Source organism: Schistocerca serialis, chromosome 2, assembly GCF_023864345.2.
Source record: "Schistocerca serialis cubense isolate TAMUIC-IGC-003099 chromosome 2, iqSchSeri2.2, whole genome shotgun sequence".
Classification (NCBI taxonomy): domain Eukaryota; kingdom Metazoa; phylum Arthropoda; class Insecta; order Orthoptera; family Acrididae; genus Schistocerca; species Schistocerca serialis.
The window spans coordinates 885,132,717-885,155,030 of record NC_064639.1 but is presented as its reverse complement, the minus strand read 5'-3'; the positions used below and the strand labels follow the sequence as shown (position 1 = coordinate 885,155,030).

General features: G+C 47.4%; 1 protein-coding gene across 1 annotated transcript in view; it reads left to right on the top strand.

Annotated features, from left to right (window-relative positions):
- The first annotated feature begins 342 nt into the window (after positions 1-342).
- The window catches only part of LOC126456181 (uncharacterized), an 83,299-nt gene continuing 61,327 nt past the window's right edge, over positions 343-22,314 (top strand). Inside the window, exon 1 of the mRNA XM_050091935.1 lies at positions 343-474. Coding sequence (XP_049947892.1) covers positions 392-474 — 83 coding nt within the window. The 5' untranslated portion in view covers positions 343-391. The remainder of the gene's footprint in view (positions 475-22,314) is intronic.

The following is a 22,314-nucleotide window of genomic DNA, read 5'->3' as shown; positions in this document are numbered from 1 at the left end:
ACAACAACACCAGACATTTGTACATTATTCTACTGAAACTATACCTGCGATTATGGCCACATTATCGGAAGAGTTTCGTTTACGCAGTCCACAAGGGCTGTCAACATATGACAGGTGTACCTTTGCTGGTGTTTTCCTTGCGTTGGATGCTTCGGCGCAGCATGAAGGCATTGGAGGTGTGTCAGGCAGTGGAGTTAATCACGAAGCGCATCTGCTCAGACAACAGAAGAAGAGTCTGCCAGTGTTTTCCGATTGGCCGCCCTGCTATGTTGACACACACACGGTGCGTTACGTTAAGCGCGCTCTACAGCTGACAACAGCATAGTATCCCGGCCCCGTCGACGGATTCACTCGCCAGCTAGAGATCTGGCAGTGTCTGTCAGTTCCCACTATGTCCCACCCGACCGACGCTGCCGCCCCTGAGTTCGACTTTTTGAGCTGCTTGCCGCTGGACATCGCCATTAACATCCTGAGGTCAGTGCTCACTCGAACGTTAATCTGTTAATTCTCGAAATTAACTTTTCGAGTAAGGGATTAACTTTCAATTTTAAAACGTCGACGGAGTCTTAAACTTCCGCTAACCTCGACTCCGTTAGCCGTTAGATACGTACTATTCATGACAAAAATGATGCCTCGCCGCTTGCGAAAAGCGCGTTCTGTCAAGGTAGGGTCATGTAGGTGCATGGCTACGCCGAGATGCACGCGATTGACGTAAACAATCGAGTGGGAGCGGAAATGGCTATATGTTGACTGTTTATTGTTGTTTACCGAGTCCTCGTGAAGTACTAATCTTCTTTTAGTGGCCTGACTGTGGAAAGTAAATCATGAAATTTGACTCTAGCTCCACAACTGATGAAAATCTGTTCCCCATTTAAATTATTACTTAAATTTCGTAAGCAGATCAGGAGAACAAATACTTCTACATTGTAAAATATGCTTGCATAGAAGTTAAAGTGCGGTTCACACTTCGAGCCTAACTGTATGAAAACGACACATAAAGAGAGCGTATGAATCGCGGTATGTATAGTTTGAAGAAACAGTGAAGGTAAGGTCCGGTCGAGGAATCCCAAAAAGTAAAATCAGCCTTGGGCATTCAGGTATCGACAACGTAGCCAGTAGCAGTGAAGCGATTAAAAGAAAAACAGAAGCATTGGAGAGTCCATTGGCATTGCAGCATTGGGAGCGGTTTCTCTAGCTAGTGTGGCCCAACGCATAGTAATATTTGTTGCGAACATGGTTCCTTTACGTGTCGTCGAATTGAAGTTCTCTGAGAAGCTGGTAGGAACTTTAAGCTCCAGCAAATGTTCAATTTAGAGAAGAGCATTGCGCAGACGCCTCGTTGACGGGCGTATTCGATTAAAGGAATATCTTACAAAGGGAAATTCGCACCGAGAATCAGACGCTACCGTATTCTCCTGTATTTTAATCCTCCCGTGATTTAACGTTCATTACTGAATAACTGCATTGTTTATTTCAACTAGTTCTTAAACTCGTTTTAGAGTACCCAATTTAGTATCATAGTTTAAATTACAACCTCTGCTCTCTGTCCAGCCATGGCTGGTGAATAACACACAACTAGTAAGTTACGTTAATTATGAAATTAACGGATTAAATGATAAAACTGTTTAAGTATCTTAGATGCCCTACCTCAACTCCCCGTAACAAAACAATTTTATTCAAGCAACGGAAATGCATTTGATTCATTCGCTCATTTCACTACATCCATAAGGTAAAGTTTGCTGTTGAGAGTTAACGATTAACTTTAACTTCCGATAAATATCCTGTAAAGTAACGCTTTAACGTTTAACGAAGTTAACTATTTTGGCAACTGTTTAACGATTAATGTAGTGATCTTCCTGATTAACGTCTCCCAGGAAACCATACTTACTCAAACAAGTAGGGCTGCTGATTTTATAAGGCTAGTGCATCCTTGAAATACTGTTGTCTAGTAGGACCCACGGAGGCTATTGGAAGGGAAAACCGTCGATAATCAGAAATGAATAGCAAAGAAATCCTTACTTCAGACTGGATTGGCGAAGATGTTCCACTACAGGTGCACCCGAATACGCTCGTTTGACAAACAGCTGGAGGCGTCATAGTGACGATTTTTTTCGCCCTGGCTCCGTTCTGTGTATCAAATGGGTTTATTGAAGTTAACGATACGGATCTATGGAGTAGTGCGAGCCATTCTTGTATTCTTTACAGTACGTTTCTTGTAACGTAGCTGGCATGTTTGTGCGTTTTAGTATCGTTAGTTTAACAACGTTTAATTAGTGAGAGGTAGCTTAGTCTTGTAAACAGTAATTACTTGGGTCCAGTGGAGATGGCGAGTGTATTGAAGACTGTGGGATGATAATTTGCTCTGCTCTTTTTTAATGGCTTGAAAAAGGTGTTTAGCTTTATAGTTACTTTGTTTTATTCGTCGCTTTAAGAATTTCATAAATTCAATTTATTTAGTGAAATTTTTTTAAGAGTCATAAAGTCTGTCTGGGAGTTTTTCATGTTCCATGGATTATTCGCACGATAAATAGTAATGTCTTGTAACAAGTCATTCTACATTCATGTCAAAGTAATTCGTAAATATGGCTACATGCTGAACACTTACAAGTTATATTTTCAAAATATACAGATGTGACTGATTTCTACCAACCACTTTTTACACTTTACAATAATAAATTCTTCTACAGAATAGACGTCAAACTTTTTCAGTTTGTTTTAAAATTTTACTTTGAAGTATGTGAACCATTTTATATCACTGGGTAAGTTATCAAAAATTTTAGTTGCAGCATTGTGCAATGCCTTTTTGTGCTAAAGACAACATTAACGTTCAGTAATGAATATCATTCGTCCCGGGGGGGATTCGTTGTAGGTTCATTTTAGAAGAGCCACGGGGATCGTCAGTTAACTTCGGTGGTAGACTCAAGAGGTGTTGTGCATTACAGTGTGGTTTACTATTAAAATTCTGAGCGCTTACGTTCTTAGAAGAGACAACTAAAATGCCACTGTCGCCTACGCATATCTCGGGAAAAGACCGTGAAAACAAAATAGTTATAGGCACTGAAAGCTGCCAGAGATAAGCTCAGCGGAAATTTTTGCGAAGAACCTTACGGTGTTCCGAAAGGATAGACTAAACACGGTTGGCAGTGGCGTGTTTGTTGCTGTTAGAATTAGTTTTACCGAACTAAGTGCCGCAGTGGTTAGCACACTGGACACTCATGCGGGAGGACGACGGTTCAAACCCGCGTCCGGCCAGCCTGATTTACGTTTTCTGTAATTTCCCTAAATCGCTTCAGGCAAATGCCGAGATGGTTCCTTTGAAAGGGCACGGCCGACTTCCTTTCCCATTCTTTCCTAATCCGATGAGACCGATGACCTGGCGGTTAGGCCCACTCCCCCAAATTAACCAAGTAGTTTCTCTTGTCGCGAAATTGAAGTAGATGGTTCCTGTGAGTTAGTATGAGCAGGGGTCATTGTTGGCAACCGGAATAAAATAATTGGAGCCTTTTACCGACCTCCCAATTCAGATGATACAATTGCTGAAAGGTTTAAAAAAAAAACTTGATTTCAAACACGCATCCTACTCATACAATTATAGCTGGTGGCGACTTTAATTTATCCTTGGTATGTTGGCGAAAATACATGTTTAATTCCGGAGTTACACACAAATCTTCCAGAATTGTGCTAAACGCATTCTCTGAAAATTATTTCTAGCAGTTAGTTCATTAGCCCACATGAATAGAAAAACGTTGTGAAAACACACTTGACCTCTTTGCAACAAATAATCGTGAGTTAATAACGAGCATCAACACGGATACAGGGATTAGTCACCAAAGGCTGTCGTTGGGAGATTGAATACTGAATCCTCCAAAAATAAACGAAATATATCTATTCAAATAGCAGATAAAAATTCAGTTGACGCCTTCCTGAGAGAGAACCTCCACTCCTTCCAAATTAACAATATAAGTGTAGATCAGATGCCGCTTGAATTCAAAGAAATAGTATCGGCAGCAGTTGAGAGATTTATACTAAATAAACAAACGACGGAGCTGGTCCTCGGTGCATAAAACGGGTCAGAACACTGTTGCAGAAACAAAGAAAAAAACATGCCAAATTTAAACAGACGCAAAATCCCCAAGATGAGCTATCTTTTACAGAAGCTCGAAATTAAGCGCGGACTTGAATGCGACATGCTTATAATAGTTCCCACAACTAAACTTAGTCTCGAAACCTGGCAGATAATACAGAGAGATTCTGGTCGTATGTGAAGTATGCTAGCGGCAAGACACAATGCCTTCTCTGCGCGATAGCAATGGTGGTACTATACAGGGTGGTTCATTGATAGTGACCGGGCCAAATGTCTCACGAAATAAGCATCAAACGAAAAAACTGCAAAGAACGAAACTCGTCTAGCTTGAAGGGGGAAACCAGATGGCGCTATGGTTGGCCCTCTAGATGGCGCTGCCATGGGTCAAACGGATATCAACTGCGTTTTTTTAAATAGGAACCCCATTTTTATTACATATTCGTGTAGTACGTAAAGAAATATGAATGCTTTAGTTGGACCACTTTTTTCGCTTTGTGGTAGATGGAACTGTAATAGTCACAAACGTATAAGTACGTGGTATCACATAACACGCCGCCAGTGCGGACGGTATTTGCTTCGTGATACATTACCCGTGTTAAAATGGACCGTTTACCAATTGCGGAAAAGGTCGATATCGTGTTGATATATGGCTATTGTGATCAAAATACCCAACGGACGTGTGCTGTGTATGCTGCTAGGTATCCTGGACGAGGACATCCAAGTGTCCGGACCGTTCGCCGGATAGTTATTTAAGGAAACAGGAAGTGTTCAGCCACATGCGAAACGTCAACCACGACCTGCAACAAATGATGCCCAAGCAGGTGTTCTAGCTGCTGTCGCGGCTGATCCGCACATCAGTAGCAGACAAATTGCGCGAGAATCGGGAGTCTCAAAAACGTCGGTGTTGGGAATGCTACATCAACATAGATTGCACCAGGAATTGCATAGCGACGACTTTGAATGTCGTGTACAGTTCTGCCACTGGGCGCTAGAGAAATTACGGGACGATGACAGATTTTTCGCACGCATTCTATTTAGCGACGAAGCGTCATTCACCAACAGCGGTAACGTAAACCGGCATAATATGCACTATTGGGCAACGAAAATTCCACGATGGCTGCGACAAGTGGAACAGCAGCGACATTGGCGGGTTAATGTATGGTGCGGCATTATGGGAGGAAGGATAATTGGCCCCCATTTTATCGATGGCAATCTAAGTGGTGCAATGTATGCTAATTTCCTACGTAATGTTCTACCGATGTTACAACAAGATGTTTCACTGCATGACAGAATGGCGATGTACTTCCAACATGATGGATGTCCGGCACATAGCTCGCGTGCGGTTGAAGCGGTATTGAATAGCATATTTCATTACAGGTGGATTGGTCGGCGAAGCACCTTACCATGGTCCGCACGTTCACCGGATCTGACGTCCTCGGATTTCTTTCTGTGGGGAAAGTTGAAGGATATTTGCTATCGTGATCCACCGACAACGCCTGACAACATGCGTCAGCGCATTGTCAATGCATGTGCGAACATTACTGAAAGCGAACTATTCGCTGTTGAAAGGAATGTCGCTACACGTATTGCCAAATGCATTGAGGTTGACGGTCATCATTTTGAGCATTTATTGCATTAATGTGGTATTTATAGGTAATCACGCTGTAACAGCATGCGTTCTCAGAAATAAGTTCACAGAGGTACATGTATCACAATGGAACAACCGAAATAAAATGTTCAAACTTACCTACGTTCTGTATTTTAATTTAAAAAACGTACCTGTTACCAACTGTTCATCTAAAATTGAGAGCTGTGTGTTTGTGACTATTGCAGCGCCATCTATCACAAAGCGAAGAAAGTGGTCCAACTAAAACGTTCATATTTCTTTACGTACTACACGAATATGTAATAAAAATGGGGGTTCCTATTTAAAAAAACGCAGTTGATATCCGTTTGACCTATGGCAGCGCCATCTAGCGGGCCAAGCATTGCGCCATCTGGTTTCCCCCTTCAATCTAGACAAGTTTCGTTCTATGTAGGTTTTTCGTTTGACGCTTATTTCGTGAGATATTTGGCCCGGTCACGATCAATGGACCACCCTGTAGAAGGCAGTGCTGCCAGAACAGAGTTGCTTAACACAGCCTTCCGAAACGCCTTCAAAAAGACGAAGTAAATATTCCAGAATTCACATCAAGAACAGCTGCCAACATGGATAACGTAAGAAGTAGATATCCTGGGAGTAGTGAAGCAACTTAAATCACTTCATAAAAGCAAGTTTTCTGGTGCAAACTGCATATCAATTAGGTACCTTTCAGAGTATGCTGATGCAATAGCTTCATACTCCATATGTAACCGTCCGCTCGACGAAAGATCCATACTCAAAGACTGGAAAGTTGTACAGCTCACACCAATGTTCAAGAAAGGTAGTAGGAGTAATCGACTAAATTACAGGCCCATATCATATTGCATTCGAACATAATGAATTACCTCGAAGAAAACGGTCTATTGACACAGTCAACACGGATTTAGAACACATCGTTCTTGTGAAACAGAAGAACAGAAGAAGAACTTCCAAGAAGTGTTGACTGCTGTTTACAAGGGATCTCAAATTGATTCCGTATTTCTTTATTTCCGGAAGGCCTTTGGCACTGTACCAGACAAGCGGCTTGTAGTGAAATTACGTGCTTATGGAACATCGTCTCAGTTATGGGAGTGGATTCATAATTTTGTCAGAGGTCACAGTTCGTAGTAATTGACGGAAAGTCATCGAGTAAAACAGATTGATTTCTGGCATTCCTCACGGTAGTGCTTAGGCCCTTTGCTGTTCCTTAACTACATTAACGATTTGGGAGACAATCTGAACAGCCATTTTAGGTTGTTTCCAGATGATGCTGTCATTTGGCTAGTAAAGCCATCAGAAGATCAAAACAAATTGCAAAACGATTAAGAAAAGATATCTGAATGGTGCGAAAATTGGCAGTTGACCCTAAATAACGAAAAGTGAGGTCATCCACATGAGTGCTAAAAGGAATCTGTTAAACTTCTGTTACATGATAAATCAGTAAAATGTTAAGGCCATACATTCAACTAAATACCTAGGAATTACAATTACTTAAAACTTAAATTGGAAGGATCACATAGAAACTGTTGGGAGAAAGGCTAACCAAAGACTGCGTTTTATTGGCAGGACACCTAGAAAATGTAACAGATCTACTAAGGAGACTGCATACAGCATGCTTGTCCGTCCTCTTTTAGAATACTGCTGTACAATGTGTGATACTTACCAGATAATGAGTGACAGAGTATATCGAAAAAGTTCAAAGAATGGCAGCACGTTTTGTATTACCGCGAAATAGGGGAGAGTCACATTGAAATAATACAGGATTTGGGTTGGAAATCATTAAAACAAAGGCGGTTTTCGTTGTGGAGGAATCTTCTCACGAAATTTCAATCATCAACTTTATCTTCCGAATGCGAAAGTACTTTGTTGACGGCGACCTACATAGGGAGAAACGATCACCACGAAAGAACAAGGGAAATCAGAGCTCGTAGAGAAAGATATAGGTGTTCGTTCTTTCCGCGCGCTAGACGAGATTGGAATAATAGAGAATTGTGAAGGTGGTTCGATGAACCCTCTGCCAGGCACTTAAATGTGATTTGCTGGGTATCCATGTAGATGCAGATGAAAATGACATTCAGACTCTTACGGAGGCTTACCAGCAATCTTTCTTCGTGCTAACTGTTTGCGACTGAAACAGGAGGAGGGAAGTGACAGCGGTTCACAAACTACCCTCCGCCACACACCGTAAGGCGGTAGTGGACTACAGATGTACAGAGAAGTAATCTGTAGCATAGCCTGATGTGTAGCTTAGGTGGGGTGGCGTCTTTATGACTTTGTCCTCTGATCATTCAACAACAGTACAGGAACCGTCATACGTTGCAGATATAATTTATACATATACAGGATGATTCACGAAGGTATGCAAATATTTTATTATGTTATTCTACAAGCAAAACTAAAGAAAAAAATTCGTATAAACATAGCTCCGCAAATGTTTAGTTACGGAGCTACGGCTAACATGATTTTGCTTGAAGTTGACTAACTTCGCTAATATGAATCCATCGCAAAACTGTACGACGTTAAATTGAAGCGAGATTTCCATTTGTTATTGATCTGGTGAATTTAATGAAACGTGTTCCAAACGTGTATCTTCAGTAGTTTCCAGAACATCCAGAGAAGCTAAGGTTAGACAAGTAAATTTGTTTACTTTCCATCAAGAATGTATAGACGTATTTCATTGTTGGCAACCGTTAGAGGTTCCGAATGCACGAACTATTAGTGGAATATTTCGAATGTCACGGGAGACAGGTTCTCTACTTAGCGTTCATAATCAGGACGAACGCTCGATACGTGAAGACGATGATGAGGATATTATGGATGCTGTTCAACGTAGCCCGGGTACCAGTACACGACGCATCTCTCAACGATTAGGCATTTCACAATAAAAGGTATGGCGCACACTGAAGTAGAATAATCTGTGTCCTTACCACAATCAAAAAGTGCATCATTTACATTCGGGAGATCCTGCCCTTCGCTTGGAGTTGCGCAACTGGTTAAAATACTAATCGGCAGTTACACCAATACATTTTATGTACCCATAGGCACAGTTTACTCGAGAGGTATAAACAATTTATGTAACGAGCACGCATGGTCTGAAGCAAACCCACATACAACAGCGCAACGCAATTTCCAGTAGCGATTTAGCATAAATGTGTGGTGTGATATAATCAACACACGTTATTGGACCATTCATTTTCCCAGGACGTATAACTGGCGAGACGTACTTAAAGTTCCTTCAGGAAGAAATGCCCCACTTGCTGGAAGATGTTCCACTTGCTACGCGATTGAAAACGTACTTTCAGTAAGACGGCGCCACGACAATTGCTAAAATTTAAAATGAAAATTTTCCCCAGAAATGGGTTTGTCGTGGTGCTACACATCTGTGGCCACCCAGATCGACCGATTTAACGCTAATGGGTTTTTGTCTCTGGGGATAGATGAAAGACAGTTTATGTGGACAAACTTGCTCGCGTTATAAATGCAACAGACGAAATTACGAAGAAACCTGTGAAAGTGAAACGAGCAAGGAAATCTGTGCATACACGTGCAGCTAAATGCACTGACCTCGGTGGAGACATTTTTGAACATGTATTGTCAAATTGTATGTACACTGTATAACTTCAATACTGAGCTTCGTTTTTTTTCGGTTTAACATGAATTCGTGTGCTATGGTATTAATAAAAGCAGTTAAAGTAATTACAATCATTTTTCCAAAATTAAATTCTCGAAAACTTCTGTTGAAAACTTACTGCAATTGTCTGGAATTTTAAAAACAAATTGGGCTATTTAAAAATTTTACGAAAATACTTCTTTGCTTGATATGAAACTTTCTGGCAGATTACAACTATGTACCTGACAGACTCGAGCTCGGGACCTTTGCCTTTCGCGGGCAAGTGCTCTACCAACTGAGCTACCCAAGCACGGCTCACGACCCGTCCTCACAACTTCAATTCTGCCAGTATCTCGTCTCCTACCTTACCTCACAGCTCTTCTGCGAACCTAGAACAACTAGCACTGCTGGAAGAAAGGTAATTGCGGAGATACAGCTTAGCCACAGCCTAGGGGACGTTTCCAGAATCTGATTTTCACTCGGCAGCGGAGTATGTGCTTGCCCGCGAAAGGCTAAGGTCCAGAGTTCGAGTCTCGGTCTGGCACACACTTTTAATCTGCCAGGAAGTTTCATATCAGCGCACACTCCGCTGCAGAGTGAAAATCTCATTCTACCTCGTTTCTCTGGATGTTCTGGAAAACTACTGCAGATATAGGTCAGGGACATGTTTTATTAGATTCACCAGATCAGTAACAACAAAATAAATGAAAATCGTGCTTCATATTAGTGAAGTTGCTAAATATCAGACTAATTTTTATTACCCGTAACTCTGTAACTAAACATTTGGGGACCTATGTTTATATGAACTTTTTTCTGTAGTTTAACTTCTCGAATAACATAAAAAAATTGCATATCTTCATAATCGCCCCGTATAACACATGTAAGAGCTTGGAGAGAATTGGGCAGCAGCGGTTCAGAAAAGCCGGCCATGGCCTTTTTAATGGAACTATCCCTGCATTTACCTTAGCTTAATGGAACCATAAGAAACGTGAGTCTGGATAACTAAATGGGGATTCGAACCCGAATGGAAGTCCATTGTCCGAACACTGGCTCAGCCACTTCGCTCAGTCTATTATTTCGAAAGAAAACTGTCAATGAAACTTACATCTGAAGCCTACAATTAGCTTGTGGCAAGTATAAGTATAAACATTATCTCTAGAACATGAAACTTAGTTATGTTACATTTCTGAAAAGCTCCCTTGGGGGCTCACCAGTCCTCTGTCACTGTAAACTCTGGTCATACTTCAGCGACCACTGTGCAGCGCAGCAGTGGATGTTGTGTGCTTTGGAGAACGGGGGTCTTGTCTTCACCACCTGCACCGTGAGGAATGTACACACCTCTTTAAAAAAACCTCACCCTCAAGGTGTGCCACGTGCTGATGAAGTGAATCCCTCCCAGTTGCATAACGCTTGCTCAGGCATGCAGGGCTCTGCCTAGGTCAACTGTTGTTTCTCTAGTGTCTCGTGGATCCGTATGGAACGGTCTCATCAAACTACTACTACTACTCCTGATGGGATGGGTGTACTGTCAGGCTGTACCTAAAACCTCTCCTCAGAGAGCTCCGTTGGTCAGTCCTCCTGAAAAGAAGTCTCACAATCATAGTAACAGGGCATTAGTGTGGCATAACACTATCATTGTAATGAAGTGAATAGAGGGAACCTTCGAGAAGATACTCCCTTTCTATATTCCCAAGGCGTTGAGAGGTGGCTCCCGTTTTAGCTGAACACTTCTTTATTTTTACGTCATCCAGACAAGCTCCTGCTGTTCAGGTATTCTGTAGGACTGCAGAGATGAGGAAGCTCAGTTTCTTCTCGCATAACGAGGAAGTCTACAACCTTCCATTCTCCATGTGGGGAGTGGAATCAGCTTTGTCTGCAGCCAGACACACCGCTCCAGGACCTGATGCGGTCCATAAAGCCATGCTTCATCTGTGCCCTGAATCAAAAGGACAGTTCATCTCGTGTTTGTCATAACTGGTTTGATGGACAGTACCCCACGACTTGGAAGGAGGAAATATTAATTCCATTCTGGAAACCAGGCAAGGAATGTAGAGCCCCTAACAGTTATCGAAGTATCGCCCTTAGCAGTTGTATGAGTAAGATTCTTGAACGCATGATCAACCATTGCCTCGTCAGGCTGCTCTAGTCCGGAGGTTACCTGAGTCGCTCCCAGTGCAGTTTGTGGCGCTACTGTTCCACCCTTGACAACTTAATTCTGCTGGAGACAGAGATACAAGAGTCCTCCTTAAGCCAAAACCATTTGGTTTGTGTTTCTTGACCTCAACAAAGCATATGACAGTACTTGGAGGTACAACGTCCTTCGCCATTTCTGATGCAATCCTTTCTCGAGGACTGGCGTTTTCGTTACAGCATTGGTCATGCTAAGTCCGACTGCTACATTCAGGAAAATGGGGTGCCTGGGGCAGTGCCCTCAGTGTCACATTGTTTGCCATCGCTATCAATGGCATTTCCTCCGCAGTCAGGAGCTCCGTCAAATGCGTTTTGTGTGTGGGTGACTTCGCAATCTTCTACGAGGCAGCTGCGACGACGACGAGGCAGCTACAGCTGATCATTAAGAGGCTGGAAACTTGGGCCCGGACAACTGGTTTTCGGTGCTCACCAGAAAAGACCCTCCCCAGGGGGCTCGCCACTCTTTGGTGGGTTTGTGCTTGGCTACCACAGGGGCCCATCCTTTGTAGCACTTTTTCCCTTCCATGCTGTATGTCTCTCCTCTTGCTATTCTTTTTCCCTGCTCTTGAGAAACATGTCCGGGGTAATGTTCTGCATTCTGTCACTGACCTGCGAACAGTCTCAACTTTTTGGCTCCTGTTTCCTTTGTTTCCTTTCTCCTCTCGTTCCTATGTTTGAGCGTTTGATGATCCTCTGTTTTCCTCCTTCCTCCCTGTGCACTGGTGAAGGCCGACCCATGCATCTGACACGTAAAAAGTGATTGGGTAACGCGTAATTCCCAGCCCTGGGACGACAGGTAGGGTTGGTGCGTACCCCCTGATACTGGCCAGGCCCAGGGAGACGTGTTTGCCTGAGCTGTAACCTTCCCAAACTGCCAGTTGGTCCTGGTCCCTCTGTCAGGTGTTCAGGAGGTGGACCTGAAGTGTGAACAATCACCTACGGTGGGTGCACCCCCCTGTCAACAGGGCCCCCAGTTGGAAGGAGCGCGCCATTGGAGATGCTGGCAGTCGTGGGAATTTCCTCGCAATGAGTCGCTCATCCTCTCCATCGACATCGACGAAAGGTAAACGTAATGAGGCTACAGATCCAAAGACCCTTCCTGCTGCTCCGCAGTTCCTTGTGGTATCATGTACTGAAGATGGTCAGTCCTTTGCCACGGTCATTCCGTTTATTATTCAGAAAGGTGTTGATGCTATTACTGGCCCTGTGAAATACTTCTCTCTTTAACAGAATGGCACTTTGCTTTTGGAGACAGCTTCTGATTCTCAAGCACAACTACTACTTGCTGCCTAGCTTCTCCATGGCTACTCTGTTCATGTCGAGGCACATAAAACTTTGAATTCTTCCTGTGGTGTAGTTTACACCAGGCTGCTCGATGGTCTAACGGAGCCAAAATCCAGTCTTACCTTTCTGATCAGGGTGCTATTGCCGTCCATAGTGTAATGAAAAAGGTGGATTCCTCCTTGATGCCCCCCCCCCTGCACTCTTTTCCTCACTTCTGATAGGGTGGTGCTGCCATCCAAGACTAAAGCAGGCTATGAAATAATTACAGACCGGCTGTATATTCCAAATATGATGTGCTGCTACCTGTGTCATCGGTTGTCACACTAGAATGTCTTCTCGACACCCAATCAAATGTGTAACCTGTGGCAGGGACGCATACGAGGGTGAATGTCCGCCCCCCTCCTCCCCACTGTATCAACTGCAATGGTGGCCACACCGCCTCCTCCCGGGATTGTCCCATGTATCTAGAGCAGCGGGCTGTTCAAGAGATTCGGGTAAAGGAAAAAGTGCTGTACCCAGTTGCTCGCAAGTTACTGGCTAGTCGCAAACCTGTGTTCTCCCATCTGGTACCTATTGTTCAGTTCTTGTTACCCCTCCCTCCATGAGCGACATGGCCACGCAGACATGCGAACTCATATTTGGCACTGACGTTGTGAAGTCGCCTGGTATCAAGGTAGCATCACCGTCCACCCATCCTGCTGTGCAACAAACTGTCAAACTCTCGCCTCAAGGGGCGAAGCTACCCACTACATAACCGGCAGGCAGGAAAGGACAGGAGGAGTACTCCCGAGAAGACTTCCTCTGTCCCTCCAGCCAAACAACATCCAAGTCTTCCTCTAACCAGAAGGGCTCGAAGAAGTCCGCTAAAGGCAAAGAGTCTTCTCCTTCACCAACTCGAAGATCCTGCTCGACGGTGTCGTTACATGGTCACTTAACCCAGCTGGCATCTGTCTCGCTGGTGCGCACCACCAACTGTTTTCCAGCGTTGCCCTCCACAGACCAACCACACATGCACGCCGATGCTTCTGTGGATCGCATGGAGCAGGATCCTTCTGCTTCTGTGCCCTGTAGTAGTGACTCTCCACTGGCTGTCTCTCGGCGGCCGCCGAGTTGACACCCCTACATCTCTTCCTCATCTTGACTGTCGTCCAATGGAACGTTCGTGGGGTTTGGTCCCACAAAGAGGATTCAAGGCTGCTTCTAGCATTGCAGCATCCCTTTGTATTCTTCCTTCAGGAAACGAAATTTCGCCCTTAATACCGCTTTGAGCTTTCACATTACTTACCGATTCGTTTTGACCTTCCCCCTGACGTATGCATCCCATCTCTTGTGGACGTCATGTTGCTCATACGAGATTACCTTCAGAGTCAACCCATCTCCCTACCTACTCGCCCCCTGCGGGTTTGGGGGTTAGAATAGGCCCGTGGTATTCCTGCCTGTCGTAAGAGGCGACTAAAAGGAGTCTCACATGTTTCGGCCTTATGTGATGGTCCCCTCTCGGGTTTGACCTCCATCCTTCTAAATTATTCCGAAGAGCGAGCCAATTGGGGAAGGGCGCCTTACATGGTGCACTGTATCCGTCGTGCAATTAGACCTTCAGCCGTCTTTCTCGTCGTTGCAATGGTGTCCCGCTCGTTTTCGATCTCTTGGGCGATTACCACGCTGCGCTCTGCAGTGTTTCTTTTAACTGCGACGACGACCTTGGCCGTTTTTGCACCTAAGATCCAGCACGGTAGCCAGCCCGTTGTGGTGGGGCCGCCATGTACCCTCTTGGTTGTAGCCCCCTGACAACACAGGGATCGCTCTACTGATGTCTGCGCCGTTAACTCCCCACGTATGCCAAGGAGTAGATGCCCATCTCCTTGGGGCATCAGGACTCCCGGCAATGGCCGTCCTGCCAGGTGGCTATTGCTGCGGCTGGGTGGCGCCCGTGGGGAGGGCCCTTGGTCGGAGTAGGTGGCATCAGGGCGGATGACCCGCAATGAAGCGTGGTACATCATCTCTCGCTGGCGGCCAGCCGCCAGCAGTCTCTAAGCGTTCTCGGGCTCAATTTAATGCTGATAAGTACGATCCGAAAACGTTCCCCTCTCTGGCCACGCCGTGGGAGGAACGTAAATCTCAGGATGGCAGTAGCAATTATTCGCCCCGATTCTTAGTTTGTACGAGAGCTGATGGGGAGTCTTTTCTCTCCACAAAGCCTCAGTTCTTCGTCGAGCATTTAGAGGACAAGTTTGGGGAGTTGGAGGGCTTGTCAAAAATGCGCTCTGGATCGGTCCTGATCCAAACGGCATCCTCTGCCCAGTCACGACGGTTACTTGCTTGTGACAAGTTGGGGGATGTTGCTGTTACGATCACACCGCATAAGAGTTTAAATATGGTCCAGGGAGTTATTTACCATAAGGACCTTCTTTTGCAGTCTGATGACGAGCTGCGCGCCAACTTAGAGCGCAGAGGTGTACATTTCGTCCGGCGCGTTCATCGGGGTCCGAAGGAAAATCAGATAGCTACCGGTGCCTTCATCTTGGCCTTCGAGGGTGATACGTTACCGGAAAAGGTCAAGGTGATGGTCTACCGATGTGACGTCAGGCCCTATATTCCTCCCCTGATGCGGTGCTTCAAGTGCTGGAAGTTTGGCCATATGTCTTCCCGCTGCACTTCCAGCCTCACATGTCGAGATTGCAGACGCCTGTCTCATCCCGATACTCCATGTGCCCCGCCTCCCATCTGTGTCAACTGCGGGGAGCACCATTCACCTTGCTCGCCAGACTGCAGAATCTTCCAGAAAGAACGCAAAATCATGGAATATAAGACCCTGGACCGACTGACTTATACTGAGGCCAAACGGAAATACGACCGATTACATCATCATGACGTCATCCTACGCCGCCGCTACAACACCTGTGCTCGCCCCATCAGTTTCACGACTTCCGGCCGGATCGCTGAGTGGTACAACTCCTCCTGCCCCCTTGCCAGTGGGGGGCTCTACCCACCGGGTTGCTCCTGCGCCACCTACCTCAGGGGCAACACCATCCCCCCCATCAGGGACGTCCGTCTCTGCTTCTAAGCCGGAGAAGTGTCCAACTTCTTTGGCTTCTCACGCTCGCAAGGGGTCCCTCGGGTCCCTCCCTTCCCAGGTTTCCACCAGTGGGAAGGCTGACGACCGACAGTGGCGTAAGTGCCCGCAATCAGCTGGTCGACGGGCTTCACGATCCTCCTCAGTCCCGGAGACTGAATCGGTGAAGCCCTCCCAGCCAGTTAAACCCAAGGAGCAGCGTGAGAAATCAAAGAAGAGCTCTAAGCCCAAGGAACTCGCGGTGGCAGCCACCCCACCGCCACCTTCCAGCTCTGCGTCTGAGGACGAGGTGGCGATCCTGGCGTCCGCTGAGGACCTAGATCTCGCCAGTCCCTCAGACGCCATGGATAGCACTAGCACGGGTGCTCAATCGGAGGCAGCAGGTGACCCAGCGGCGTAATCTGCCTTCCCCGTCCCGTCACGCCTGTCTCCACCATGGACAATACCATCCTCCAGTGGAACTGCAGCGATTTCTTCCACCATCTAGCTGAGCTCCGCCAGCTTATCAGCCTTCATCCTTTCCTTTGCATTGCTCTGCAGGAAACTTGGTTTCCGGCAATGCGAACCCCCGCCCTCTGTGGCTATCGGGGTTATTATAAGAACCGAGCAGCTTATGAAAGGGTGTCTGGTGGCGTCTGCATATATGTCCTTCACACTCTGCACAGCGAGTCTATCCCTCTCCAGACGCCTTTAGAGGCTGTCGCTGTACGCGTGTGGACGCCACAGGCTATTACCGTCTGCAGTCTTTACCTTCCTCCGGATGGTGATGTCTCGCAGCATGTCCTGGCTGCACTGGTCGCCCAATTGCCGCCACCTTTCTTGCTATTGGGCGACTTCAACGGCCATAACCCTCTGTGGGGTGGGTCAGTGGCCACAGGTCGAGGCGCCATCGTTGAGCATTTCTTGTCGCAGCTCGATCTCTCGCTGTTAAATGATGGTGCCTTCACACACTTCAGTGTGGCGCATGGCACCTACTCCGCCATTGACCTTTCCATCTGTAGCCATAGCCTATTACCGTCTGTCCAATGGAGTGTGCATGACGACCTGTGTGGTAGTGACCACTTTCCGCTCTTTTTGTCACTACCACAGCGTCACTCTTCTTGGCGCCCTAGCAGATGGGCTATGAATAAGGCTGACTGGGTTTTTGTTCTCCTCCACTGCCGCTTTTGAGCCTCTCTCTACTGATGACATTGATGCGGTGGTTCAATCGGTCACCACCGGCATCGTTACTGCCGCCGCGTCTGCCATTCCCCGTTCTTCTGGGTCCCCTCGGCGGAAGGCTGTGCCTTGGTGGTCCCCTGAGATCGCTGAAGCGATTAAAGATCGCCGGCGGGCGCTCCAGCGTCACAAGCGACATCCCTCCTTAGCCCACCTTATCGCCTTCAAACGGCTGCGTGCGCGGGCCCGCCTCCTCATCCGCCAAGGCAAGGAGGAGTGCTGGGAGCGGTATGTGTCCACCATTGGCCTCCATGTCACTCCCTCGCAGGTCTGGGCCAAGATTCGACGCGTCTACGGCTATCGGACCCCTGCCAGCGTCCCTGCGCTCTCACTGAATGGAGCCGTTTGTACTGACTCCGACGTCATTGCAAATCGCTTAGCAGAGCATTTTGCTTTGAGTTCCGCTTCTGCGAATTACCCCCAGGCCTTCCGCTCCATTAAAGAGCGGATGGAACGTCGGAGCCTTTCGTTTCGCACCAACCACCTGGAATCTTACAATGCTCCATTCAGTGAGTGGGAATTTCGCAGTGCCCTAGCTGCTTGCCCTGATACCGCTCCTGGGCCAGATGGCATCCACTGTCAGATGCTGAAACACCTTTCAGTGGCCTGCCAGCGGCGCCTTCTCGATCTTTACAACCGTCTTTGGGTCGAGGGGGAGTTTCCGTCGCAATGGCGGGAAGGCATTGTCATCCCCGTTTTGAAACCTGGAAAGACCCCTCTGGAGGTGGACAGCTACCGTCCCATTAGCCTCACCAACGTTCTTTGCAAGTTGCTTGAACGGATGGTGAGCCGGCGCTTGCATTGGGTACTGGAGTCTCGGGGCCTTCTGGCTCCGTCTCATGGTGGGTTCCGTAGAGGCCGCTCCGCCACCGACAATCTGGTGAGCCTGGAGTCGGCCATCCGTACTGCTTTTGTCCGCCGTCAGCACCTGGTCGCTGTCTTTTTCGACATGCGGAAGGCGTACGATACGACATGGCGTCATCACATTCTTTCTACGCTTCATGGATGGAGCCTTCGGGGTCCTCTGCCGATTTTTATCCGCAATTTTCTGTCGTGTCGTACCTTCCGCGTGCAAGTCGCGGCCTCGTATAGTTCCTCCCACGTCCAGGAGAACGGTGTGCCACAGGGCTCTGTTTTAAGTGTCTCTTTGTTTTTAATAGCCATTAACGGGCTTGCTGCGGCCGTGGGAAATTCTGTCTCCGCTTCCCTGTATGCTGACGACTTCTGCCTTTATCACAGCTCTACTGGCATTGCAGCTGTTGAACGTCAGCTACAGGGCGCTATCTGTAAGGCGCAGTCTTGGGCTGTAGCGCATGGGTTTCAGTTTTCGGCAGCCAAGACCCGCGTTATGCATTTCTGCCGGCGCCGAACAGTCCATCCTGAGCCACGGCTTTATCTTGCCGACGAACTCCTTGCTGTGGTGGAGACCCACAGGTTTTTGGGGGTGGTTTTCGATGCCCGGTTGACTTGGCTGCCTCATATCCGGCGGCTTAAACAGACGTGTTGGCGGCATCTAAACGCTCTGAGATGGTTGAGCCACACCCGCTGGGGCGCCGACCGCTCTACCCTGTTGCGGCTCTACCAGGCGTTAATCCAGTCCCGTCTGGATTATGGGAGCCTGGCTTATGGCTCAGCATCCCCATCTGTGTTACGGGTGCTGGACCCAATTCTCCACAGCGGGATACGCCTTGCCACTGGTGCTTTCCGCACCAGCCCTGTGGACAGCGTACTAGTGGAGGCAGGTGTACCTCCACTGCGGTTCCAACGCCAACGTTTGCTGGCCGCTTATGCTGCCCATGTTCTAAGCTCGCCCGGGCATCCAAACTATCGTCTCCTGTTCCCGCGGTCGGTCGTCCGTATGCCAGAACGTCGACCCCGGTCTGGTTGTACAATAGCGGTCCGCATCAAAGAGCTTCTCTCTGGGCTTCAGGGTTTCACTGTTCCACCTCCTTTCCGGGCTACTTTGCATACACCCCCATGGTGTGTTCGTCGCCCTTGCCTTCGGCTCGACTTGGCACAGGGCCCTAAGGACTCAGTCCCTCCAGAGACCTTCCGCCGCCGCTTTTATTCCCTCCTGGCCACGTATCAGGACTCTGGTGTTGTTTACACTGACGGTTCGATGGTTGCTGGTCGTGTCGGATATGTGTTCACTCTAGGGGACCATTCCGAACAATGTTCCTTGCCGGATGGCTGCAGCGTTTACACTGCTGAACTGGTCGCCATCTTTCGTGCCCTAGAGTATATCCGCTCCTGCTCAGGTGAGTCCTTCGTTATCTGTAGCGATTCCCTGAGCGGTTTATGAGCTCTCGACCAGTGTTTCCCTCGTTCTCGTCTGGTGATGGCTATCCAAGAGTCTCTACATACTCTTGCCCGTTGCGGCCGCTCTGTGGTCTTTGTGTGGACCCCCGGTCATGTCGGTATCCCGGGTAACGAACATGTTGACCACCTGGCGAAAGAGGCCACCAGGAAGCCATCTCTGGACGTTGGCCTCCCAGAGACTGATTTGCGGGCGGTCTTCCGCCGCAAAATCTTGGCGCTATGGGACGATGAATGGCGCGAACTGACAATGCGCCATAAACTCCGTGCTGTCAAGGAGACGACGGCTGTGTGGCAGTCATCCCTGCGAGCCACTCGCAGGGACTCAGTAGTTCTTTGCCGGCTCCGCATTGGCCACTCCCGGTTGACACAGTTATTTACTGCGCCGGGAGGACCCTCCTCTGTGTCGCTGTGGGGCGGCTTTGACAGTGGCCCACATTTTGATGGCCTGCCCCCTTTTAGCTGTGGTCAGGCAGACATTTGCGCTGCCTGCTACGCTCCCTGCTCTTTTAGCAGACGACTCCACTATGACTGACTTAGTTTTATGTTTTATTCGGGCAGGGGGATTTTATCATTTAATCTGAGTGTTTCTGTTTTCTCTTATTGTTTTGTGTTGATTCTGGCCTTTGGCCTATGATTTTAAACTGCTTTTTTAATGTGTTTCTAAGTGGTTGGCTTTTCCTTTTTTATTTCTATGGTCGGCCAACCACCGTCACACTCTGTGTGGTTTTAGTTCGTTTTGTCTTTTCTTTGTCTCAGTTTCTCTTGTTCTCTATCGTCTGTGATCTATTCTGTTCCTCGTTTTTATTCTCTGTGGGTGTTCTTTGTATTTGGAAAAAAGGGACCGATGACTGTAGCAGTCTGGTCCCTTTAATCCCCAAAACCAACCAACCAACCTACCTACTCGTCTTCAAGCTGTTGTTTACCTTTTCCTTCACCACCTGACTTTCTTCCTCTATACTGTTTATGTACCTCCATCCTTCAATGTCACCAGGGCAGACTTCTTTCAGCTTATCGGGCAGCTAACTCCCCTGTTTTTGCTACTCAGTGACTTTAATGTGCATCATCCCCTTTGGGGTTCTCCCCAAACCTACCAGAGAGGTGCCATCTTGGCTGACTTTTTTGCTTCTTGACCAACTCAACCTCTCCTGCCTTAACACTGGATCACCTTCTTTCCTTTCTGACTCCTCGTACACCTAGTCCCATTTGGACCTATCCTTTTGCATGCCCAGCTTGCCCATTGCCTTGAGTGGTCCATTCTTTCTGACACCTACTAGAGTGACCATTTCCCATGTGCTATCCGCTTGCTGAGCTCCCCCACATCTGTGTGCCCACCCAAATGGCAGCTTACTAAGGCTGACTGGCAGCTTTAGTCTTCCCTGGCGACCTTCAAAGAACAAAATTTCCCCAGTTGTGATGGCCAGGTGGAATGTCTCACAAACTTCATCCTCACGGTTGCAGAACGTTCCATTCCTCGCACTTCCTCTTTACCACGTCATGTCCCAGTCCTTTAGTGGACTGAGGAATGCCGCAACACAATTCGGGCACATGCTCTCCGCGCTTTTAACCGCCACCCTACGCTGGAAAACTGCATTTCTTATGAACAGATGTGTGCAAAGTGTCGTAGAGTTCTTCAGGTTAGCAAAGGAGCTAGTTTGATTTCATTCACTAGTTCTTTTAACAATTCCACACCTTCCTCTGTCGTGTGGGCCAACCTCCGACGGCTCTCTAGAACCAAGATCCATTCCCCCATTTCTGGTCTGACAGTAGGTGCCGATGTCGTCGTGGGTTCTGTTGCTATCTCCACCTTGGGCCCCCATTTAGCAGAGGTTTCGAGCTCTTCCCACTATCACCCTGCCTTCATCCATTGGAAACGAGTGGAGGAGGCCCGGGCGATACCATTCTCTTCGCAGAATATTGAGTGCTACAATGCTGCCTTCACTCTGAGGTAACTAGATCGTGCTCTCAGTTCATTCTGGTCCTCCGCCCCAGGGCCAGATGCTATCCACATTCAGATGTTGCAGCGCCTCTCTCTTGTAGGCAAATACTTTCTGCTTAACATGTACAACCACATCTGGGCTAAGGGCACATTCCCTGGACACTGGTGTGAAGCCACCATCATACCGATACTTACGCCCAGTATGAACAAAAACCTTCCTTCTAGCTACCGCCCCATCTCTTACATGGTGATGGAAATTGATTCGTGCCTGGCTGGTGTGGTGGTTTCAGCTCGCCATTTCCTCACAAATGCACAGTGTGGATTTAGAGTGCGTTGTTCTGCAGTGGACCATCTTGTTACTTTGTCCACCCATGTAATGAATGGTTTTCTGCGGAAATCCCAGACTGTGGCCGTGTTTTTCTATTTGGAAAAGGCCTAAAACATCTGCTGGAGAACTGGTATTCTCCGCACTCTTTACACATGGGGCTACCGTGTGCGCCTGCCCTGTTTACTTCAGGCATTTTTACAAGATTGACTTTTCAATATGCGTGAGGGTTCTGCCTTGTCAGCCACCTTTATTGAGGAAAATGGTGTGCCTCAGAGTTCTGTCCTGAGCGTAATCCTCTTTGCTATCACCATTAGCCCTATAATGGCATGTCTCCTGCCAGACGTCTCTGGGTCCCTTTTTATCGATGTTTTTGCCATCTGTTTCAGTTCTCCATGGACCTGTCTCTCTGAGCGGCGTCTTCAGTGATGTCTTGATCGTCTTCACTGCTGGAGCATCGCCAATGGCTTTCGTTTTTCCACTGACAAAGCCGTTTGTATGAATTTCTGATGGCGCAAATGGTTTCTCCCATCATCTCTACATCTTGGGCCTGTTGCCCTTCCGTTCGTTGACACTACGAAATTCCTGGGGTTCATGCTCGATTTGAAACTCAGCCCATGTCTCTTACCTGTCAGCCCACTGCACACAGTCCCT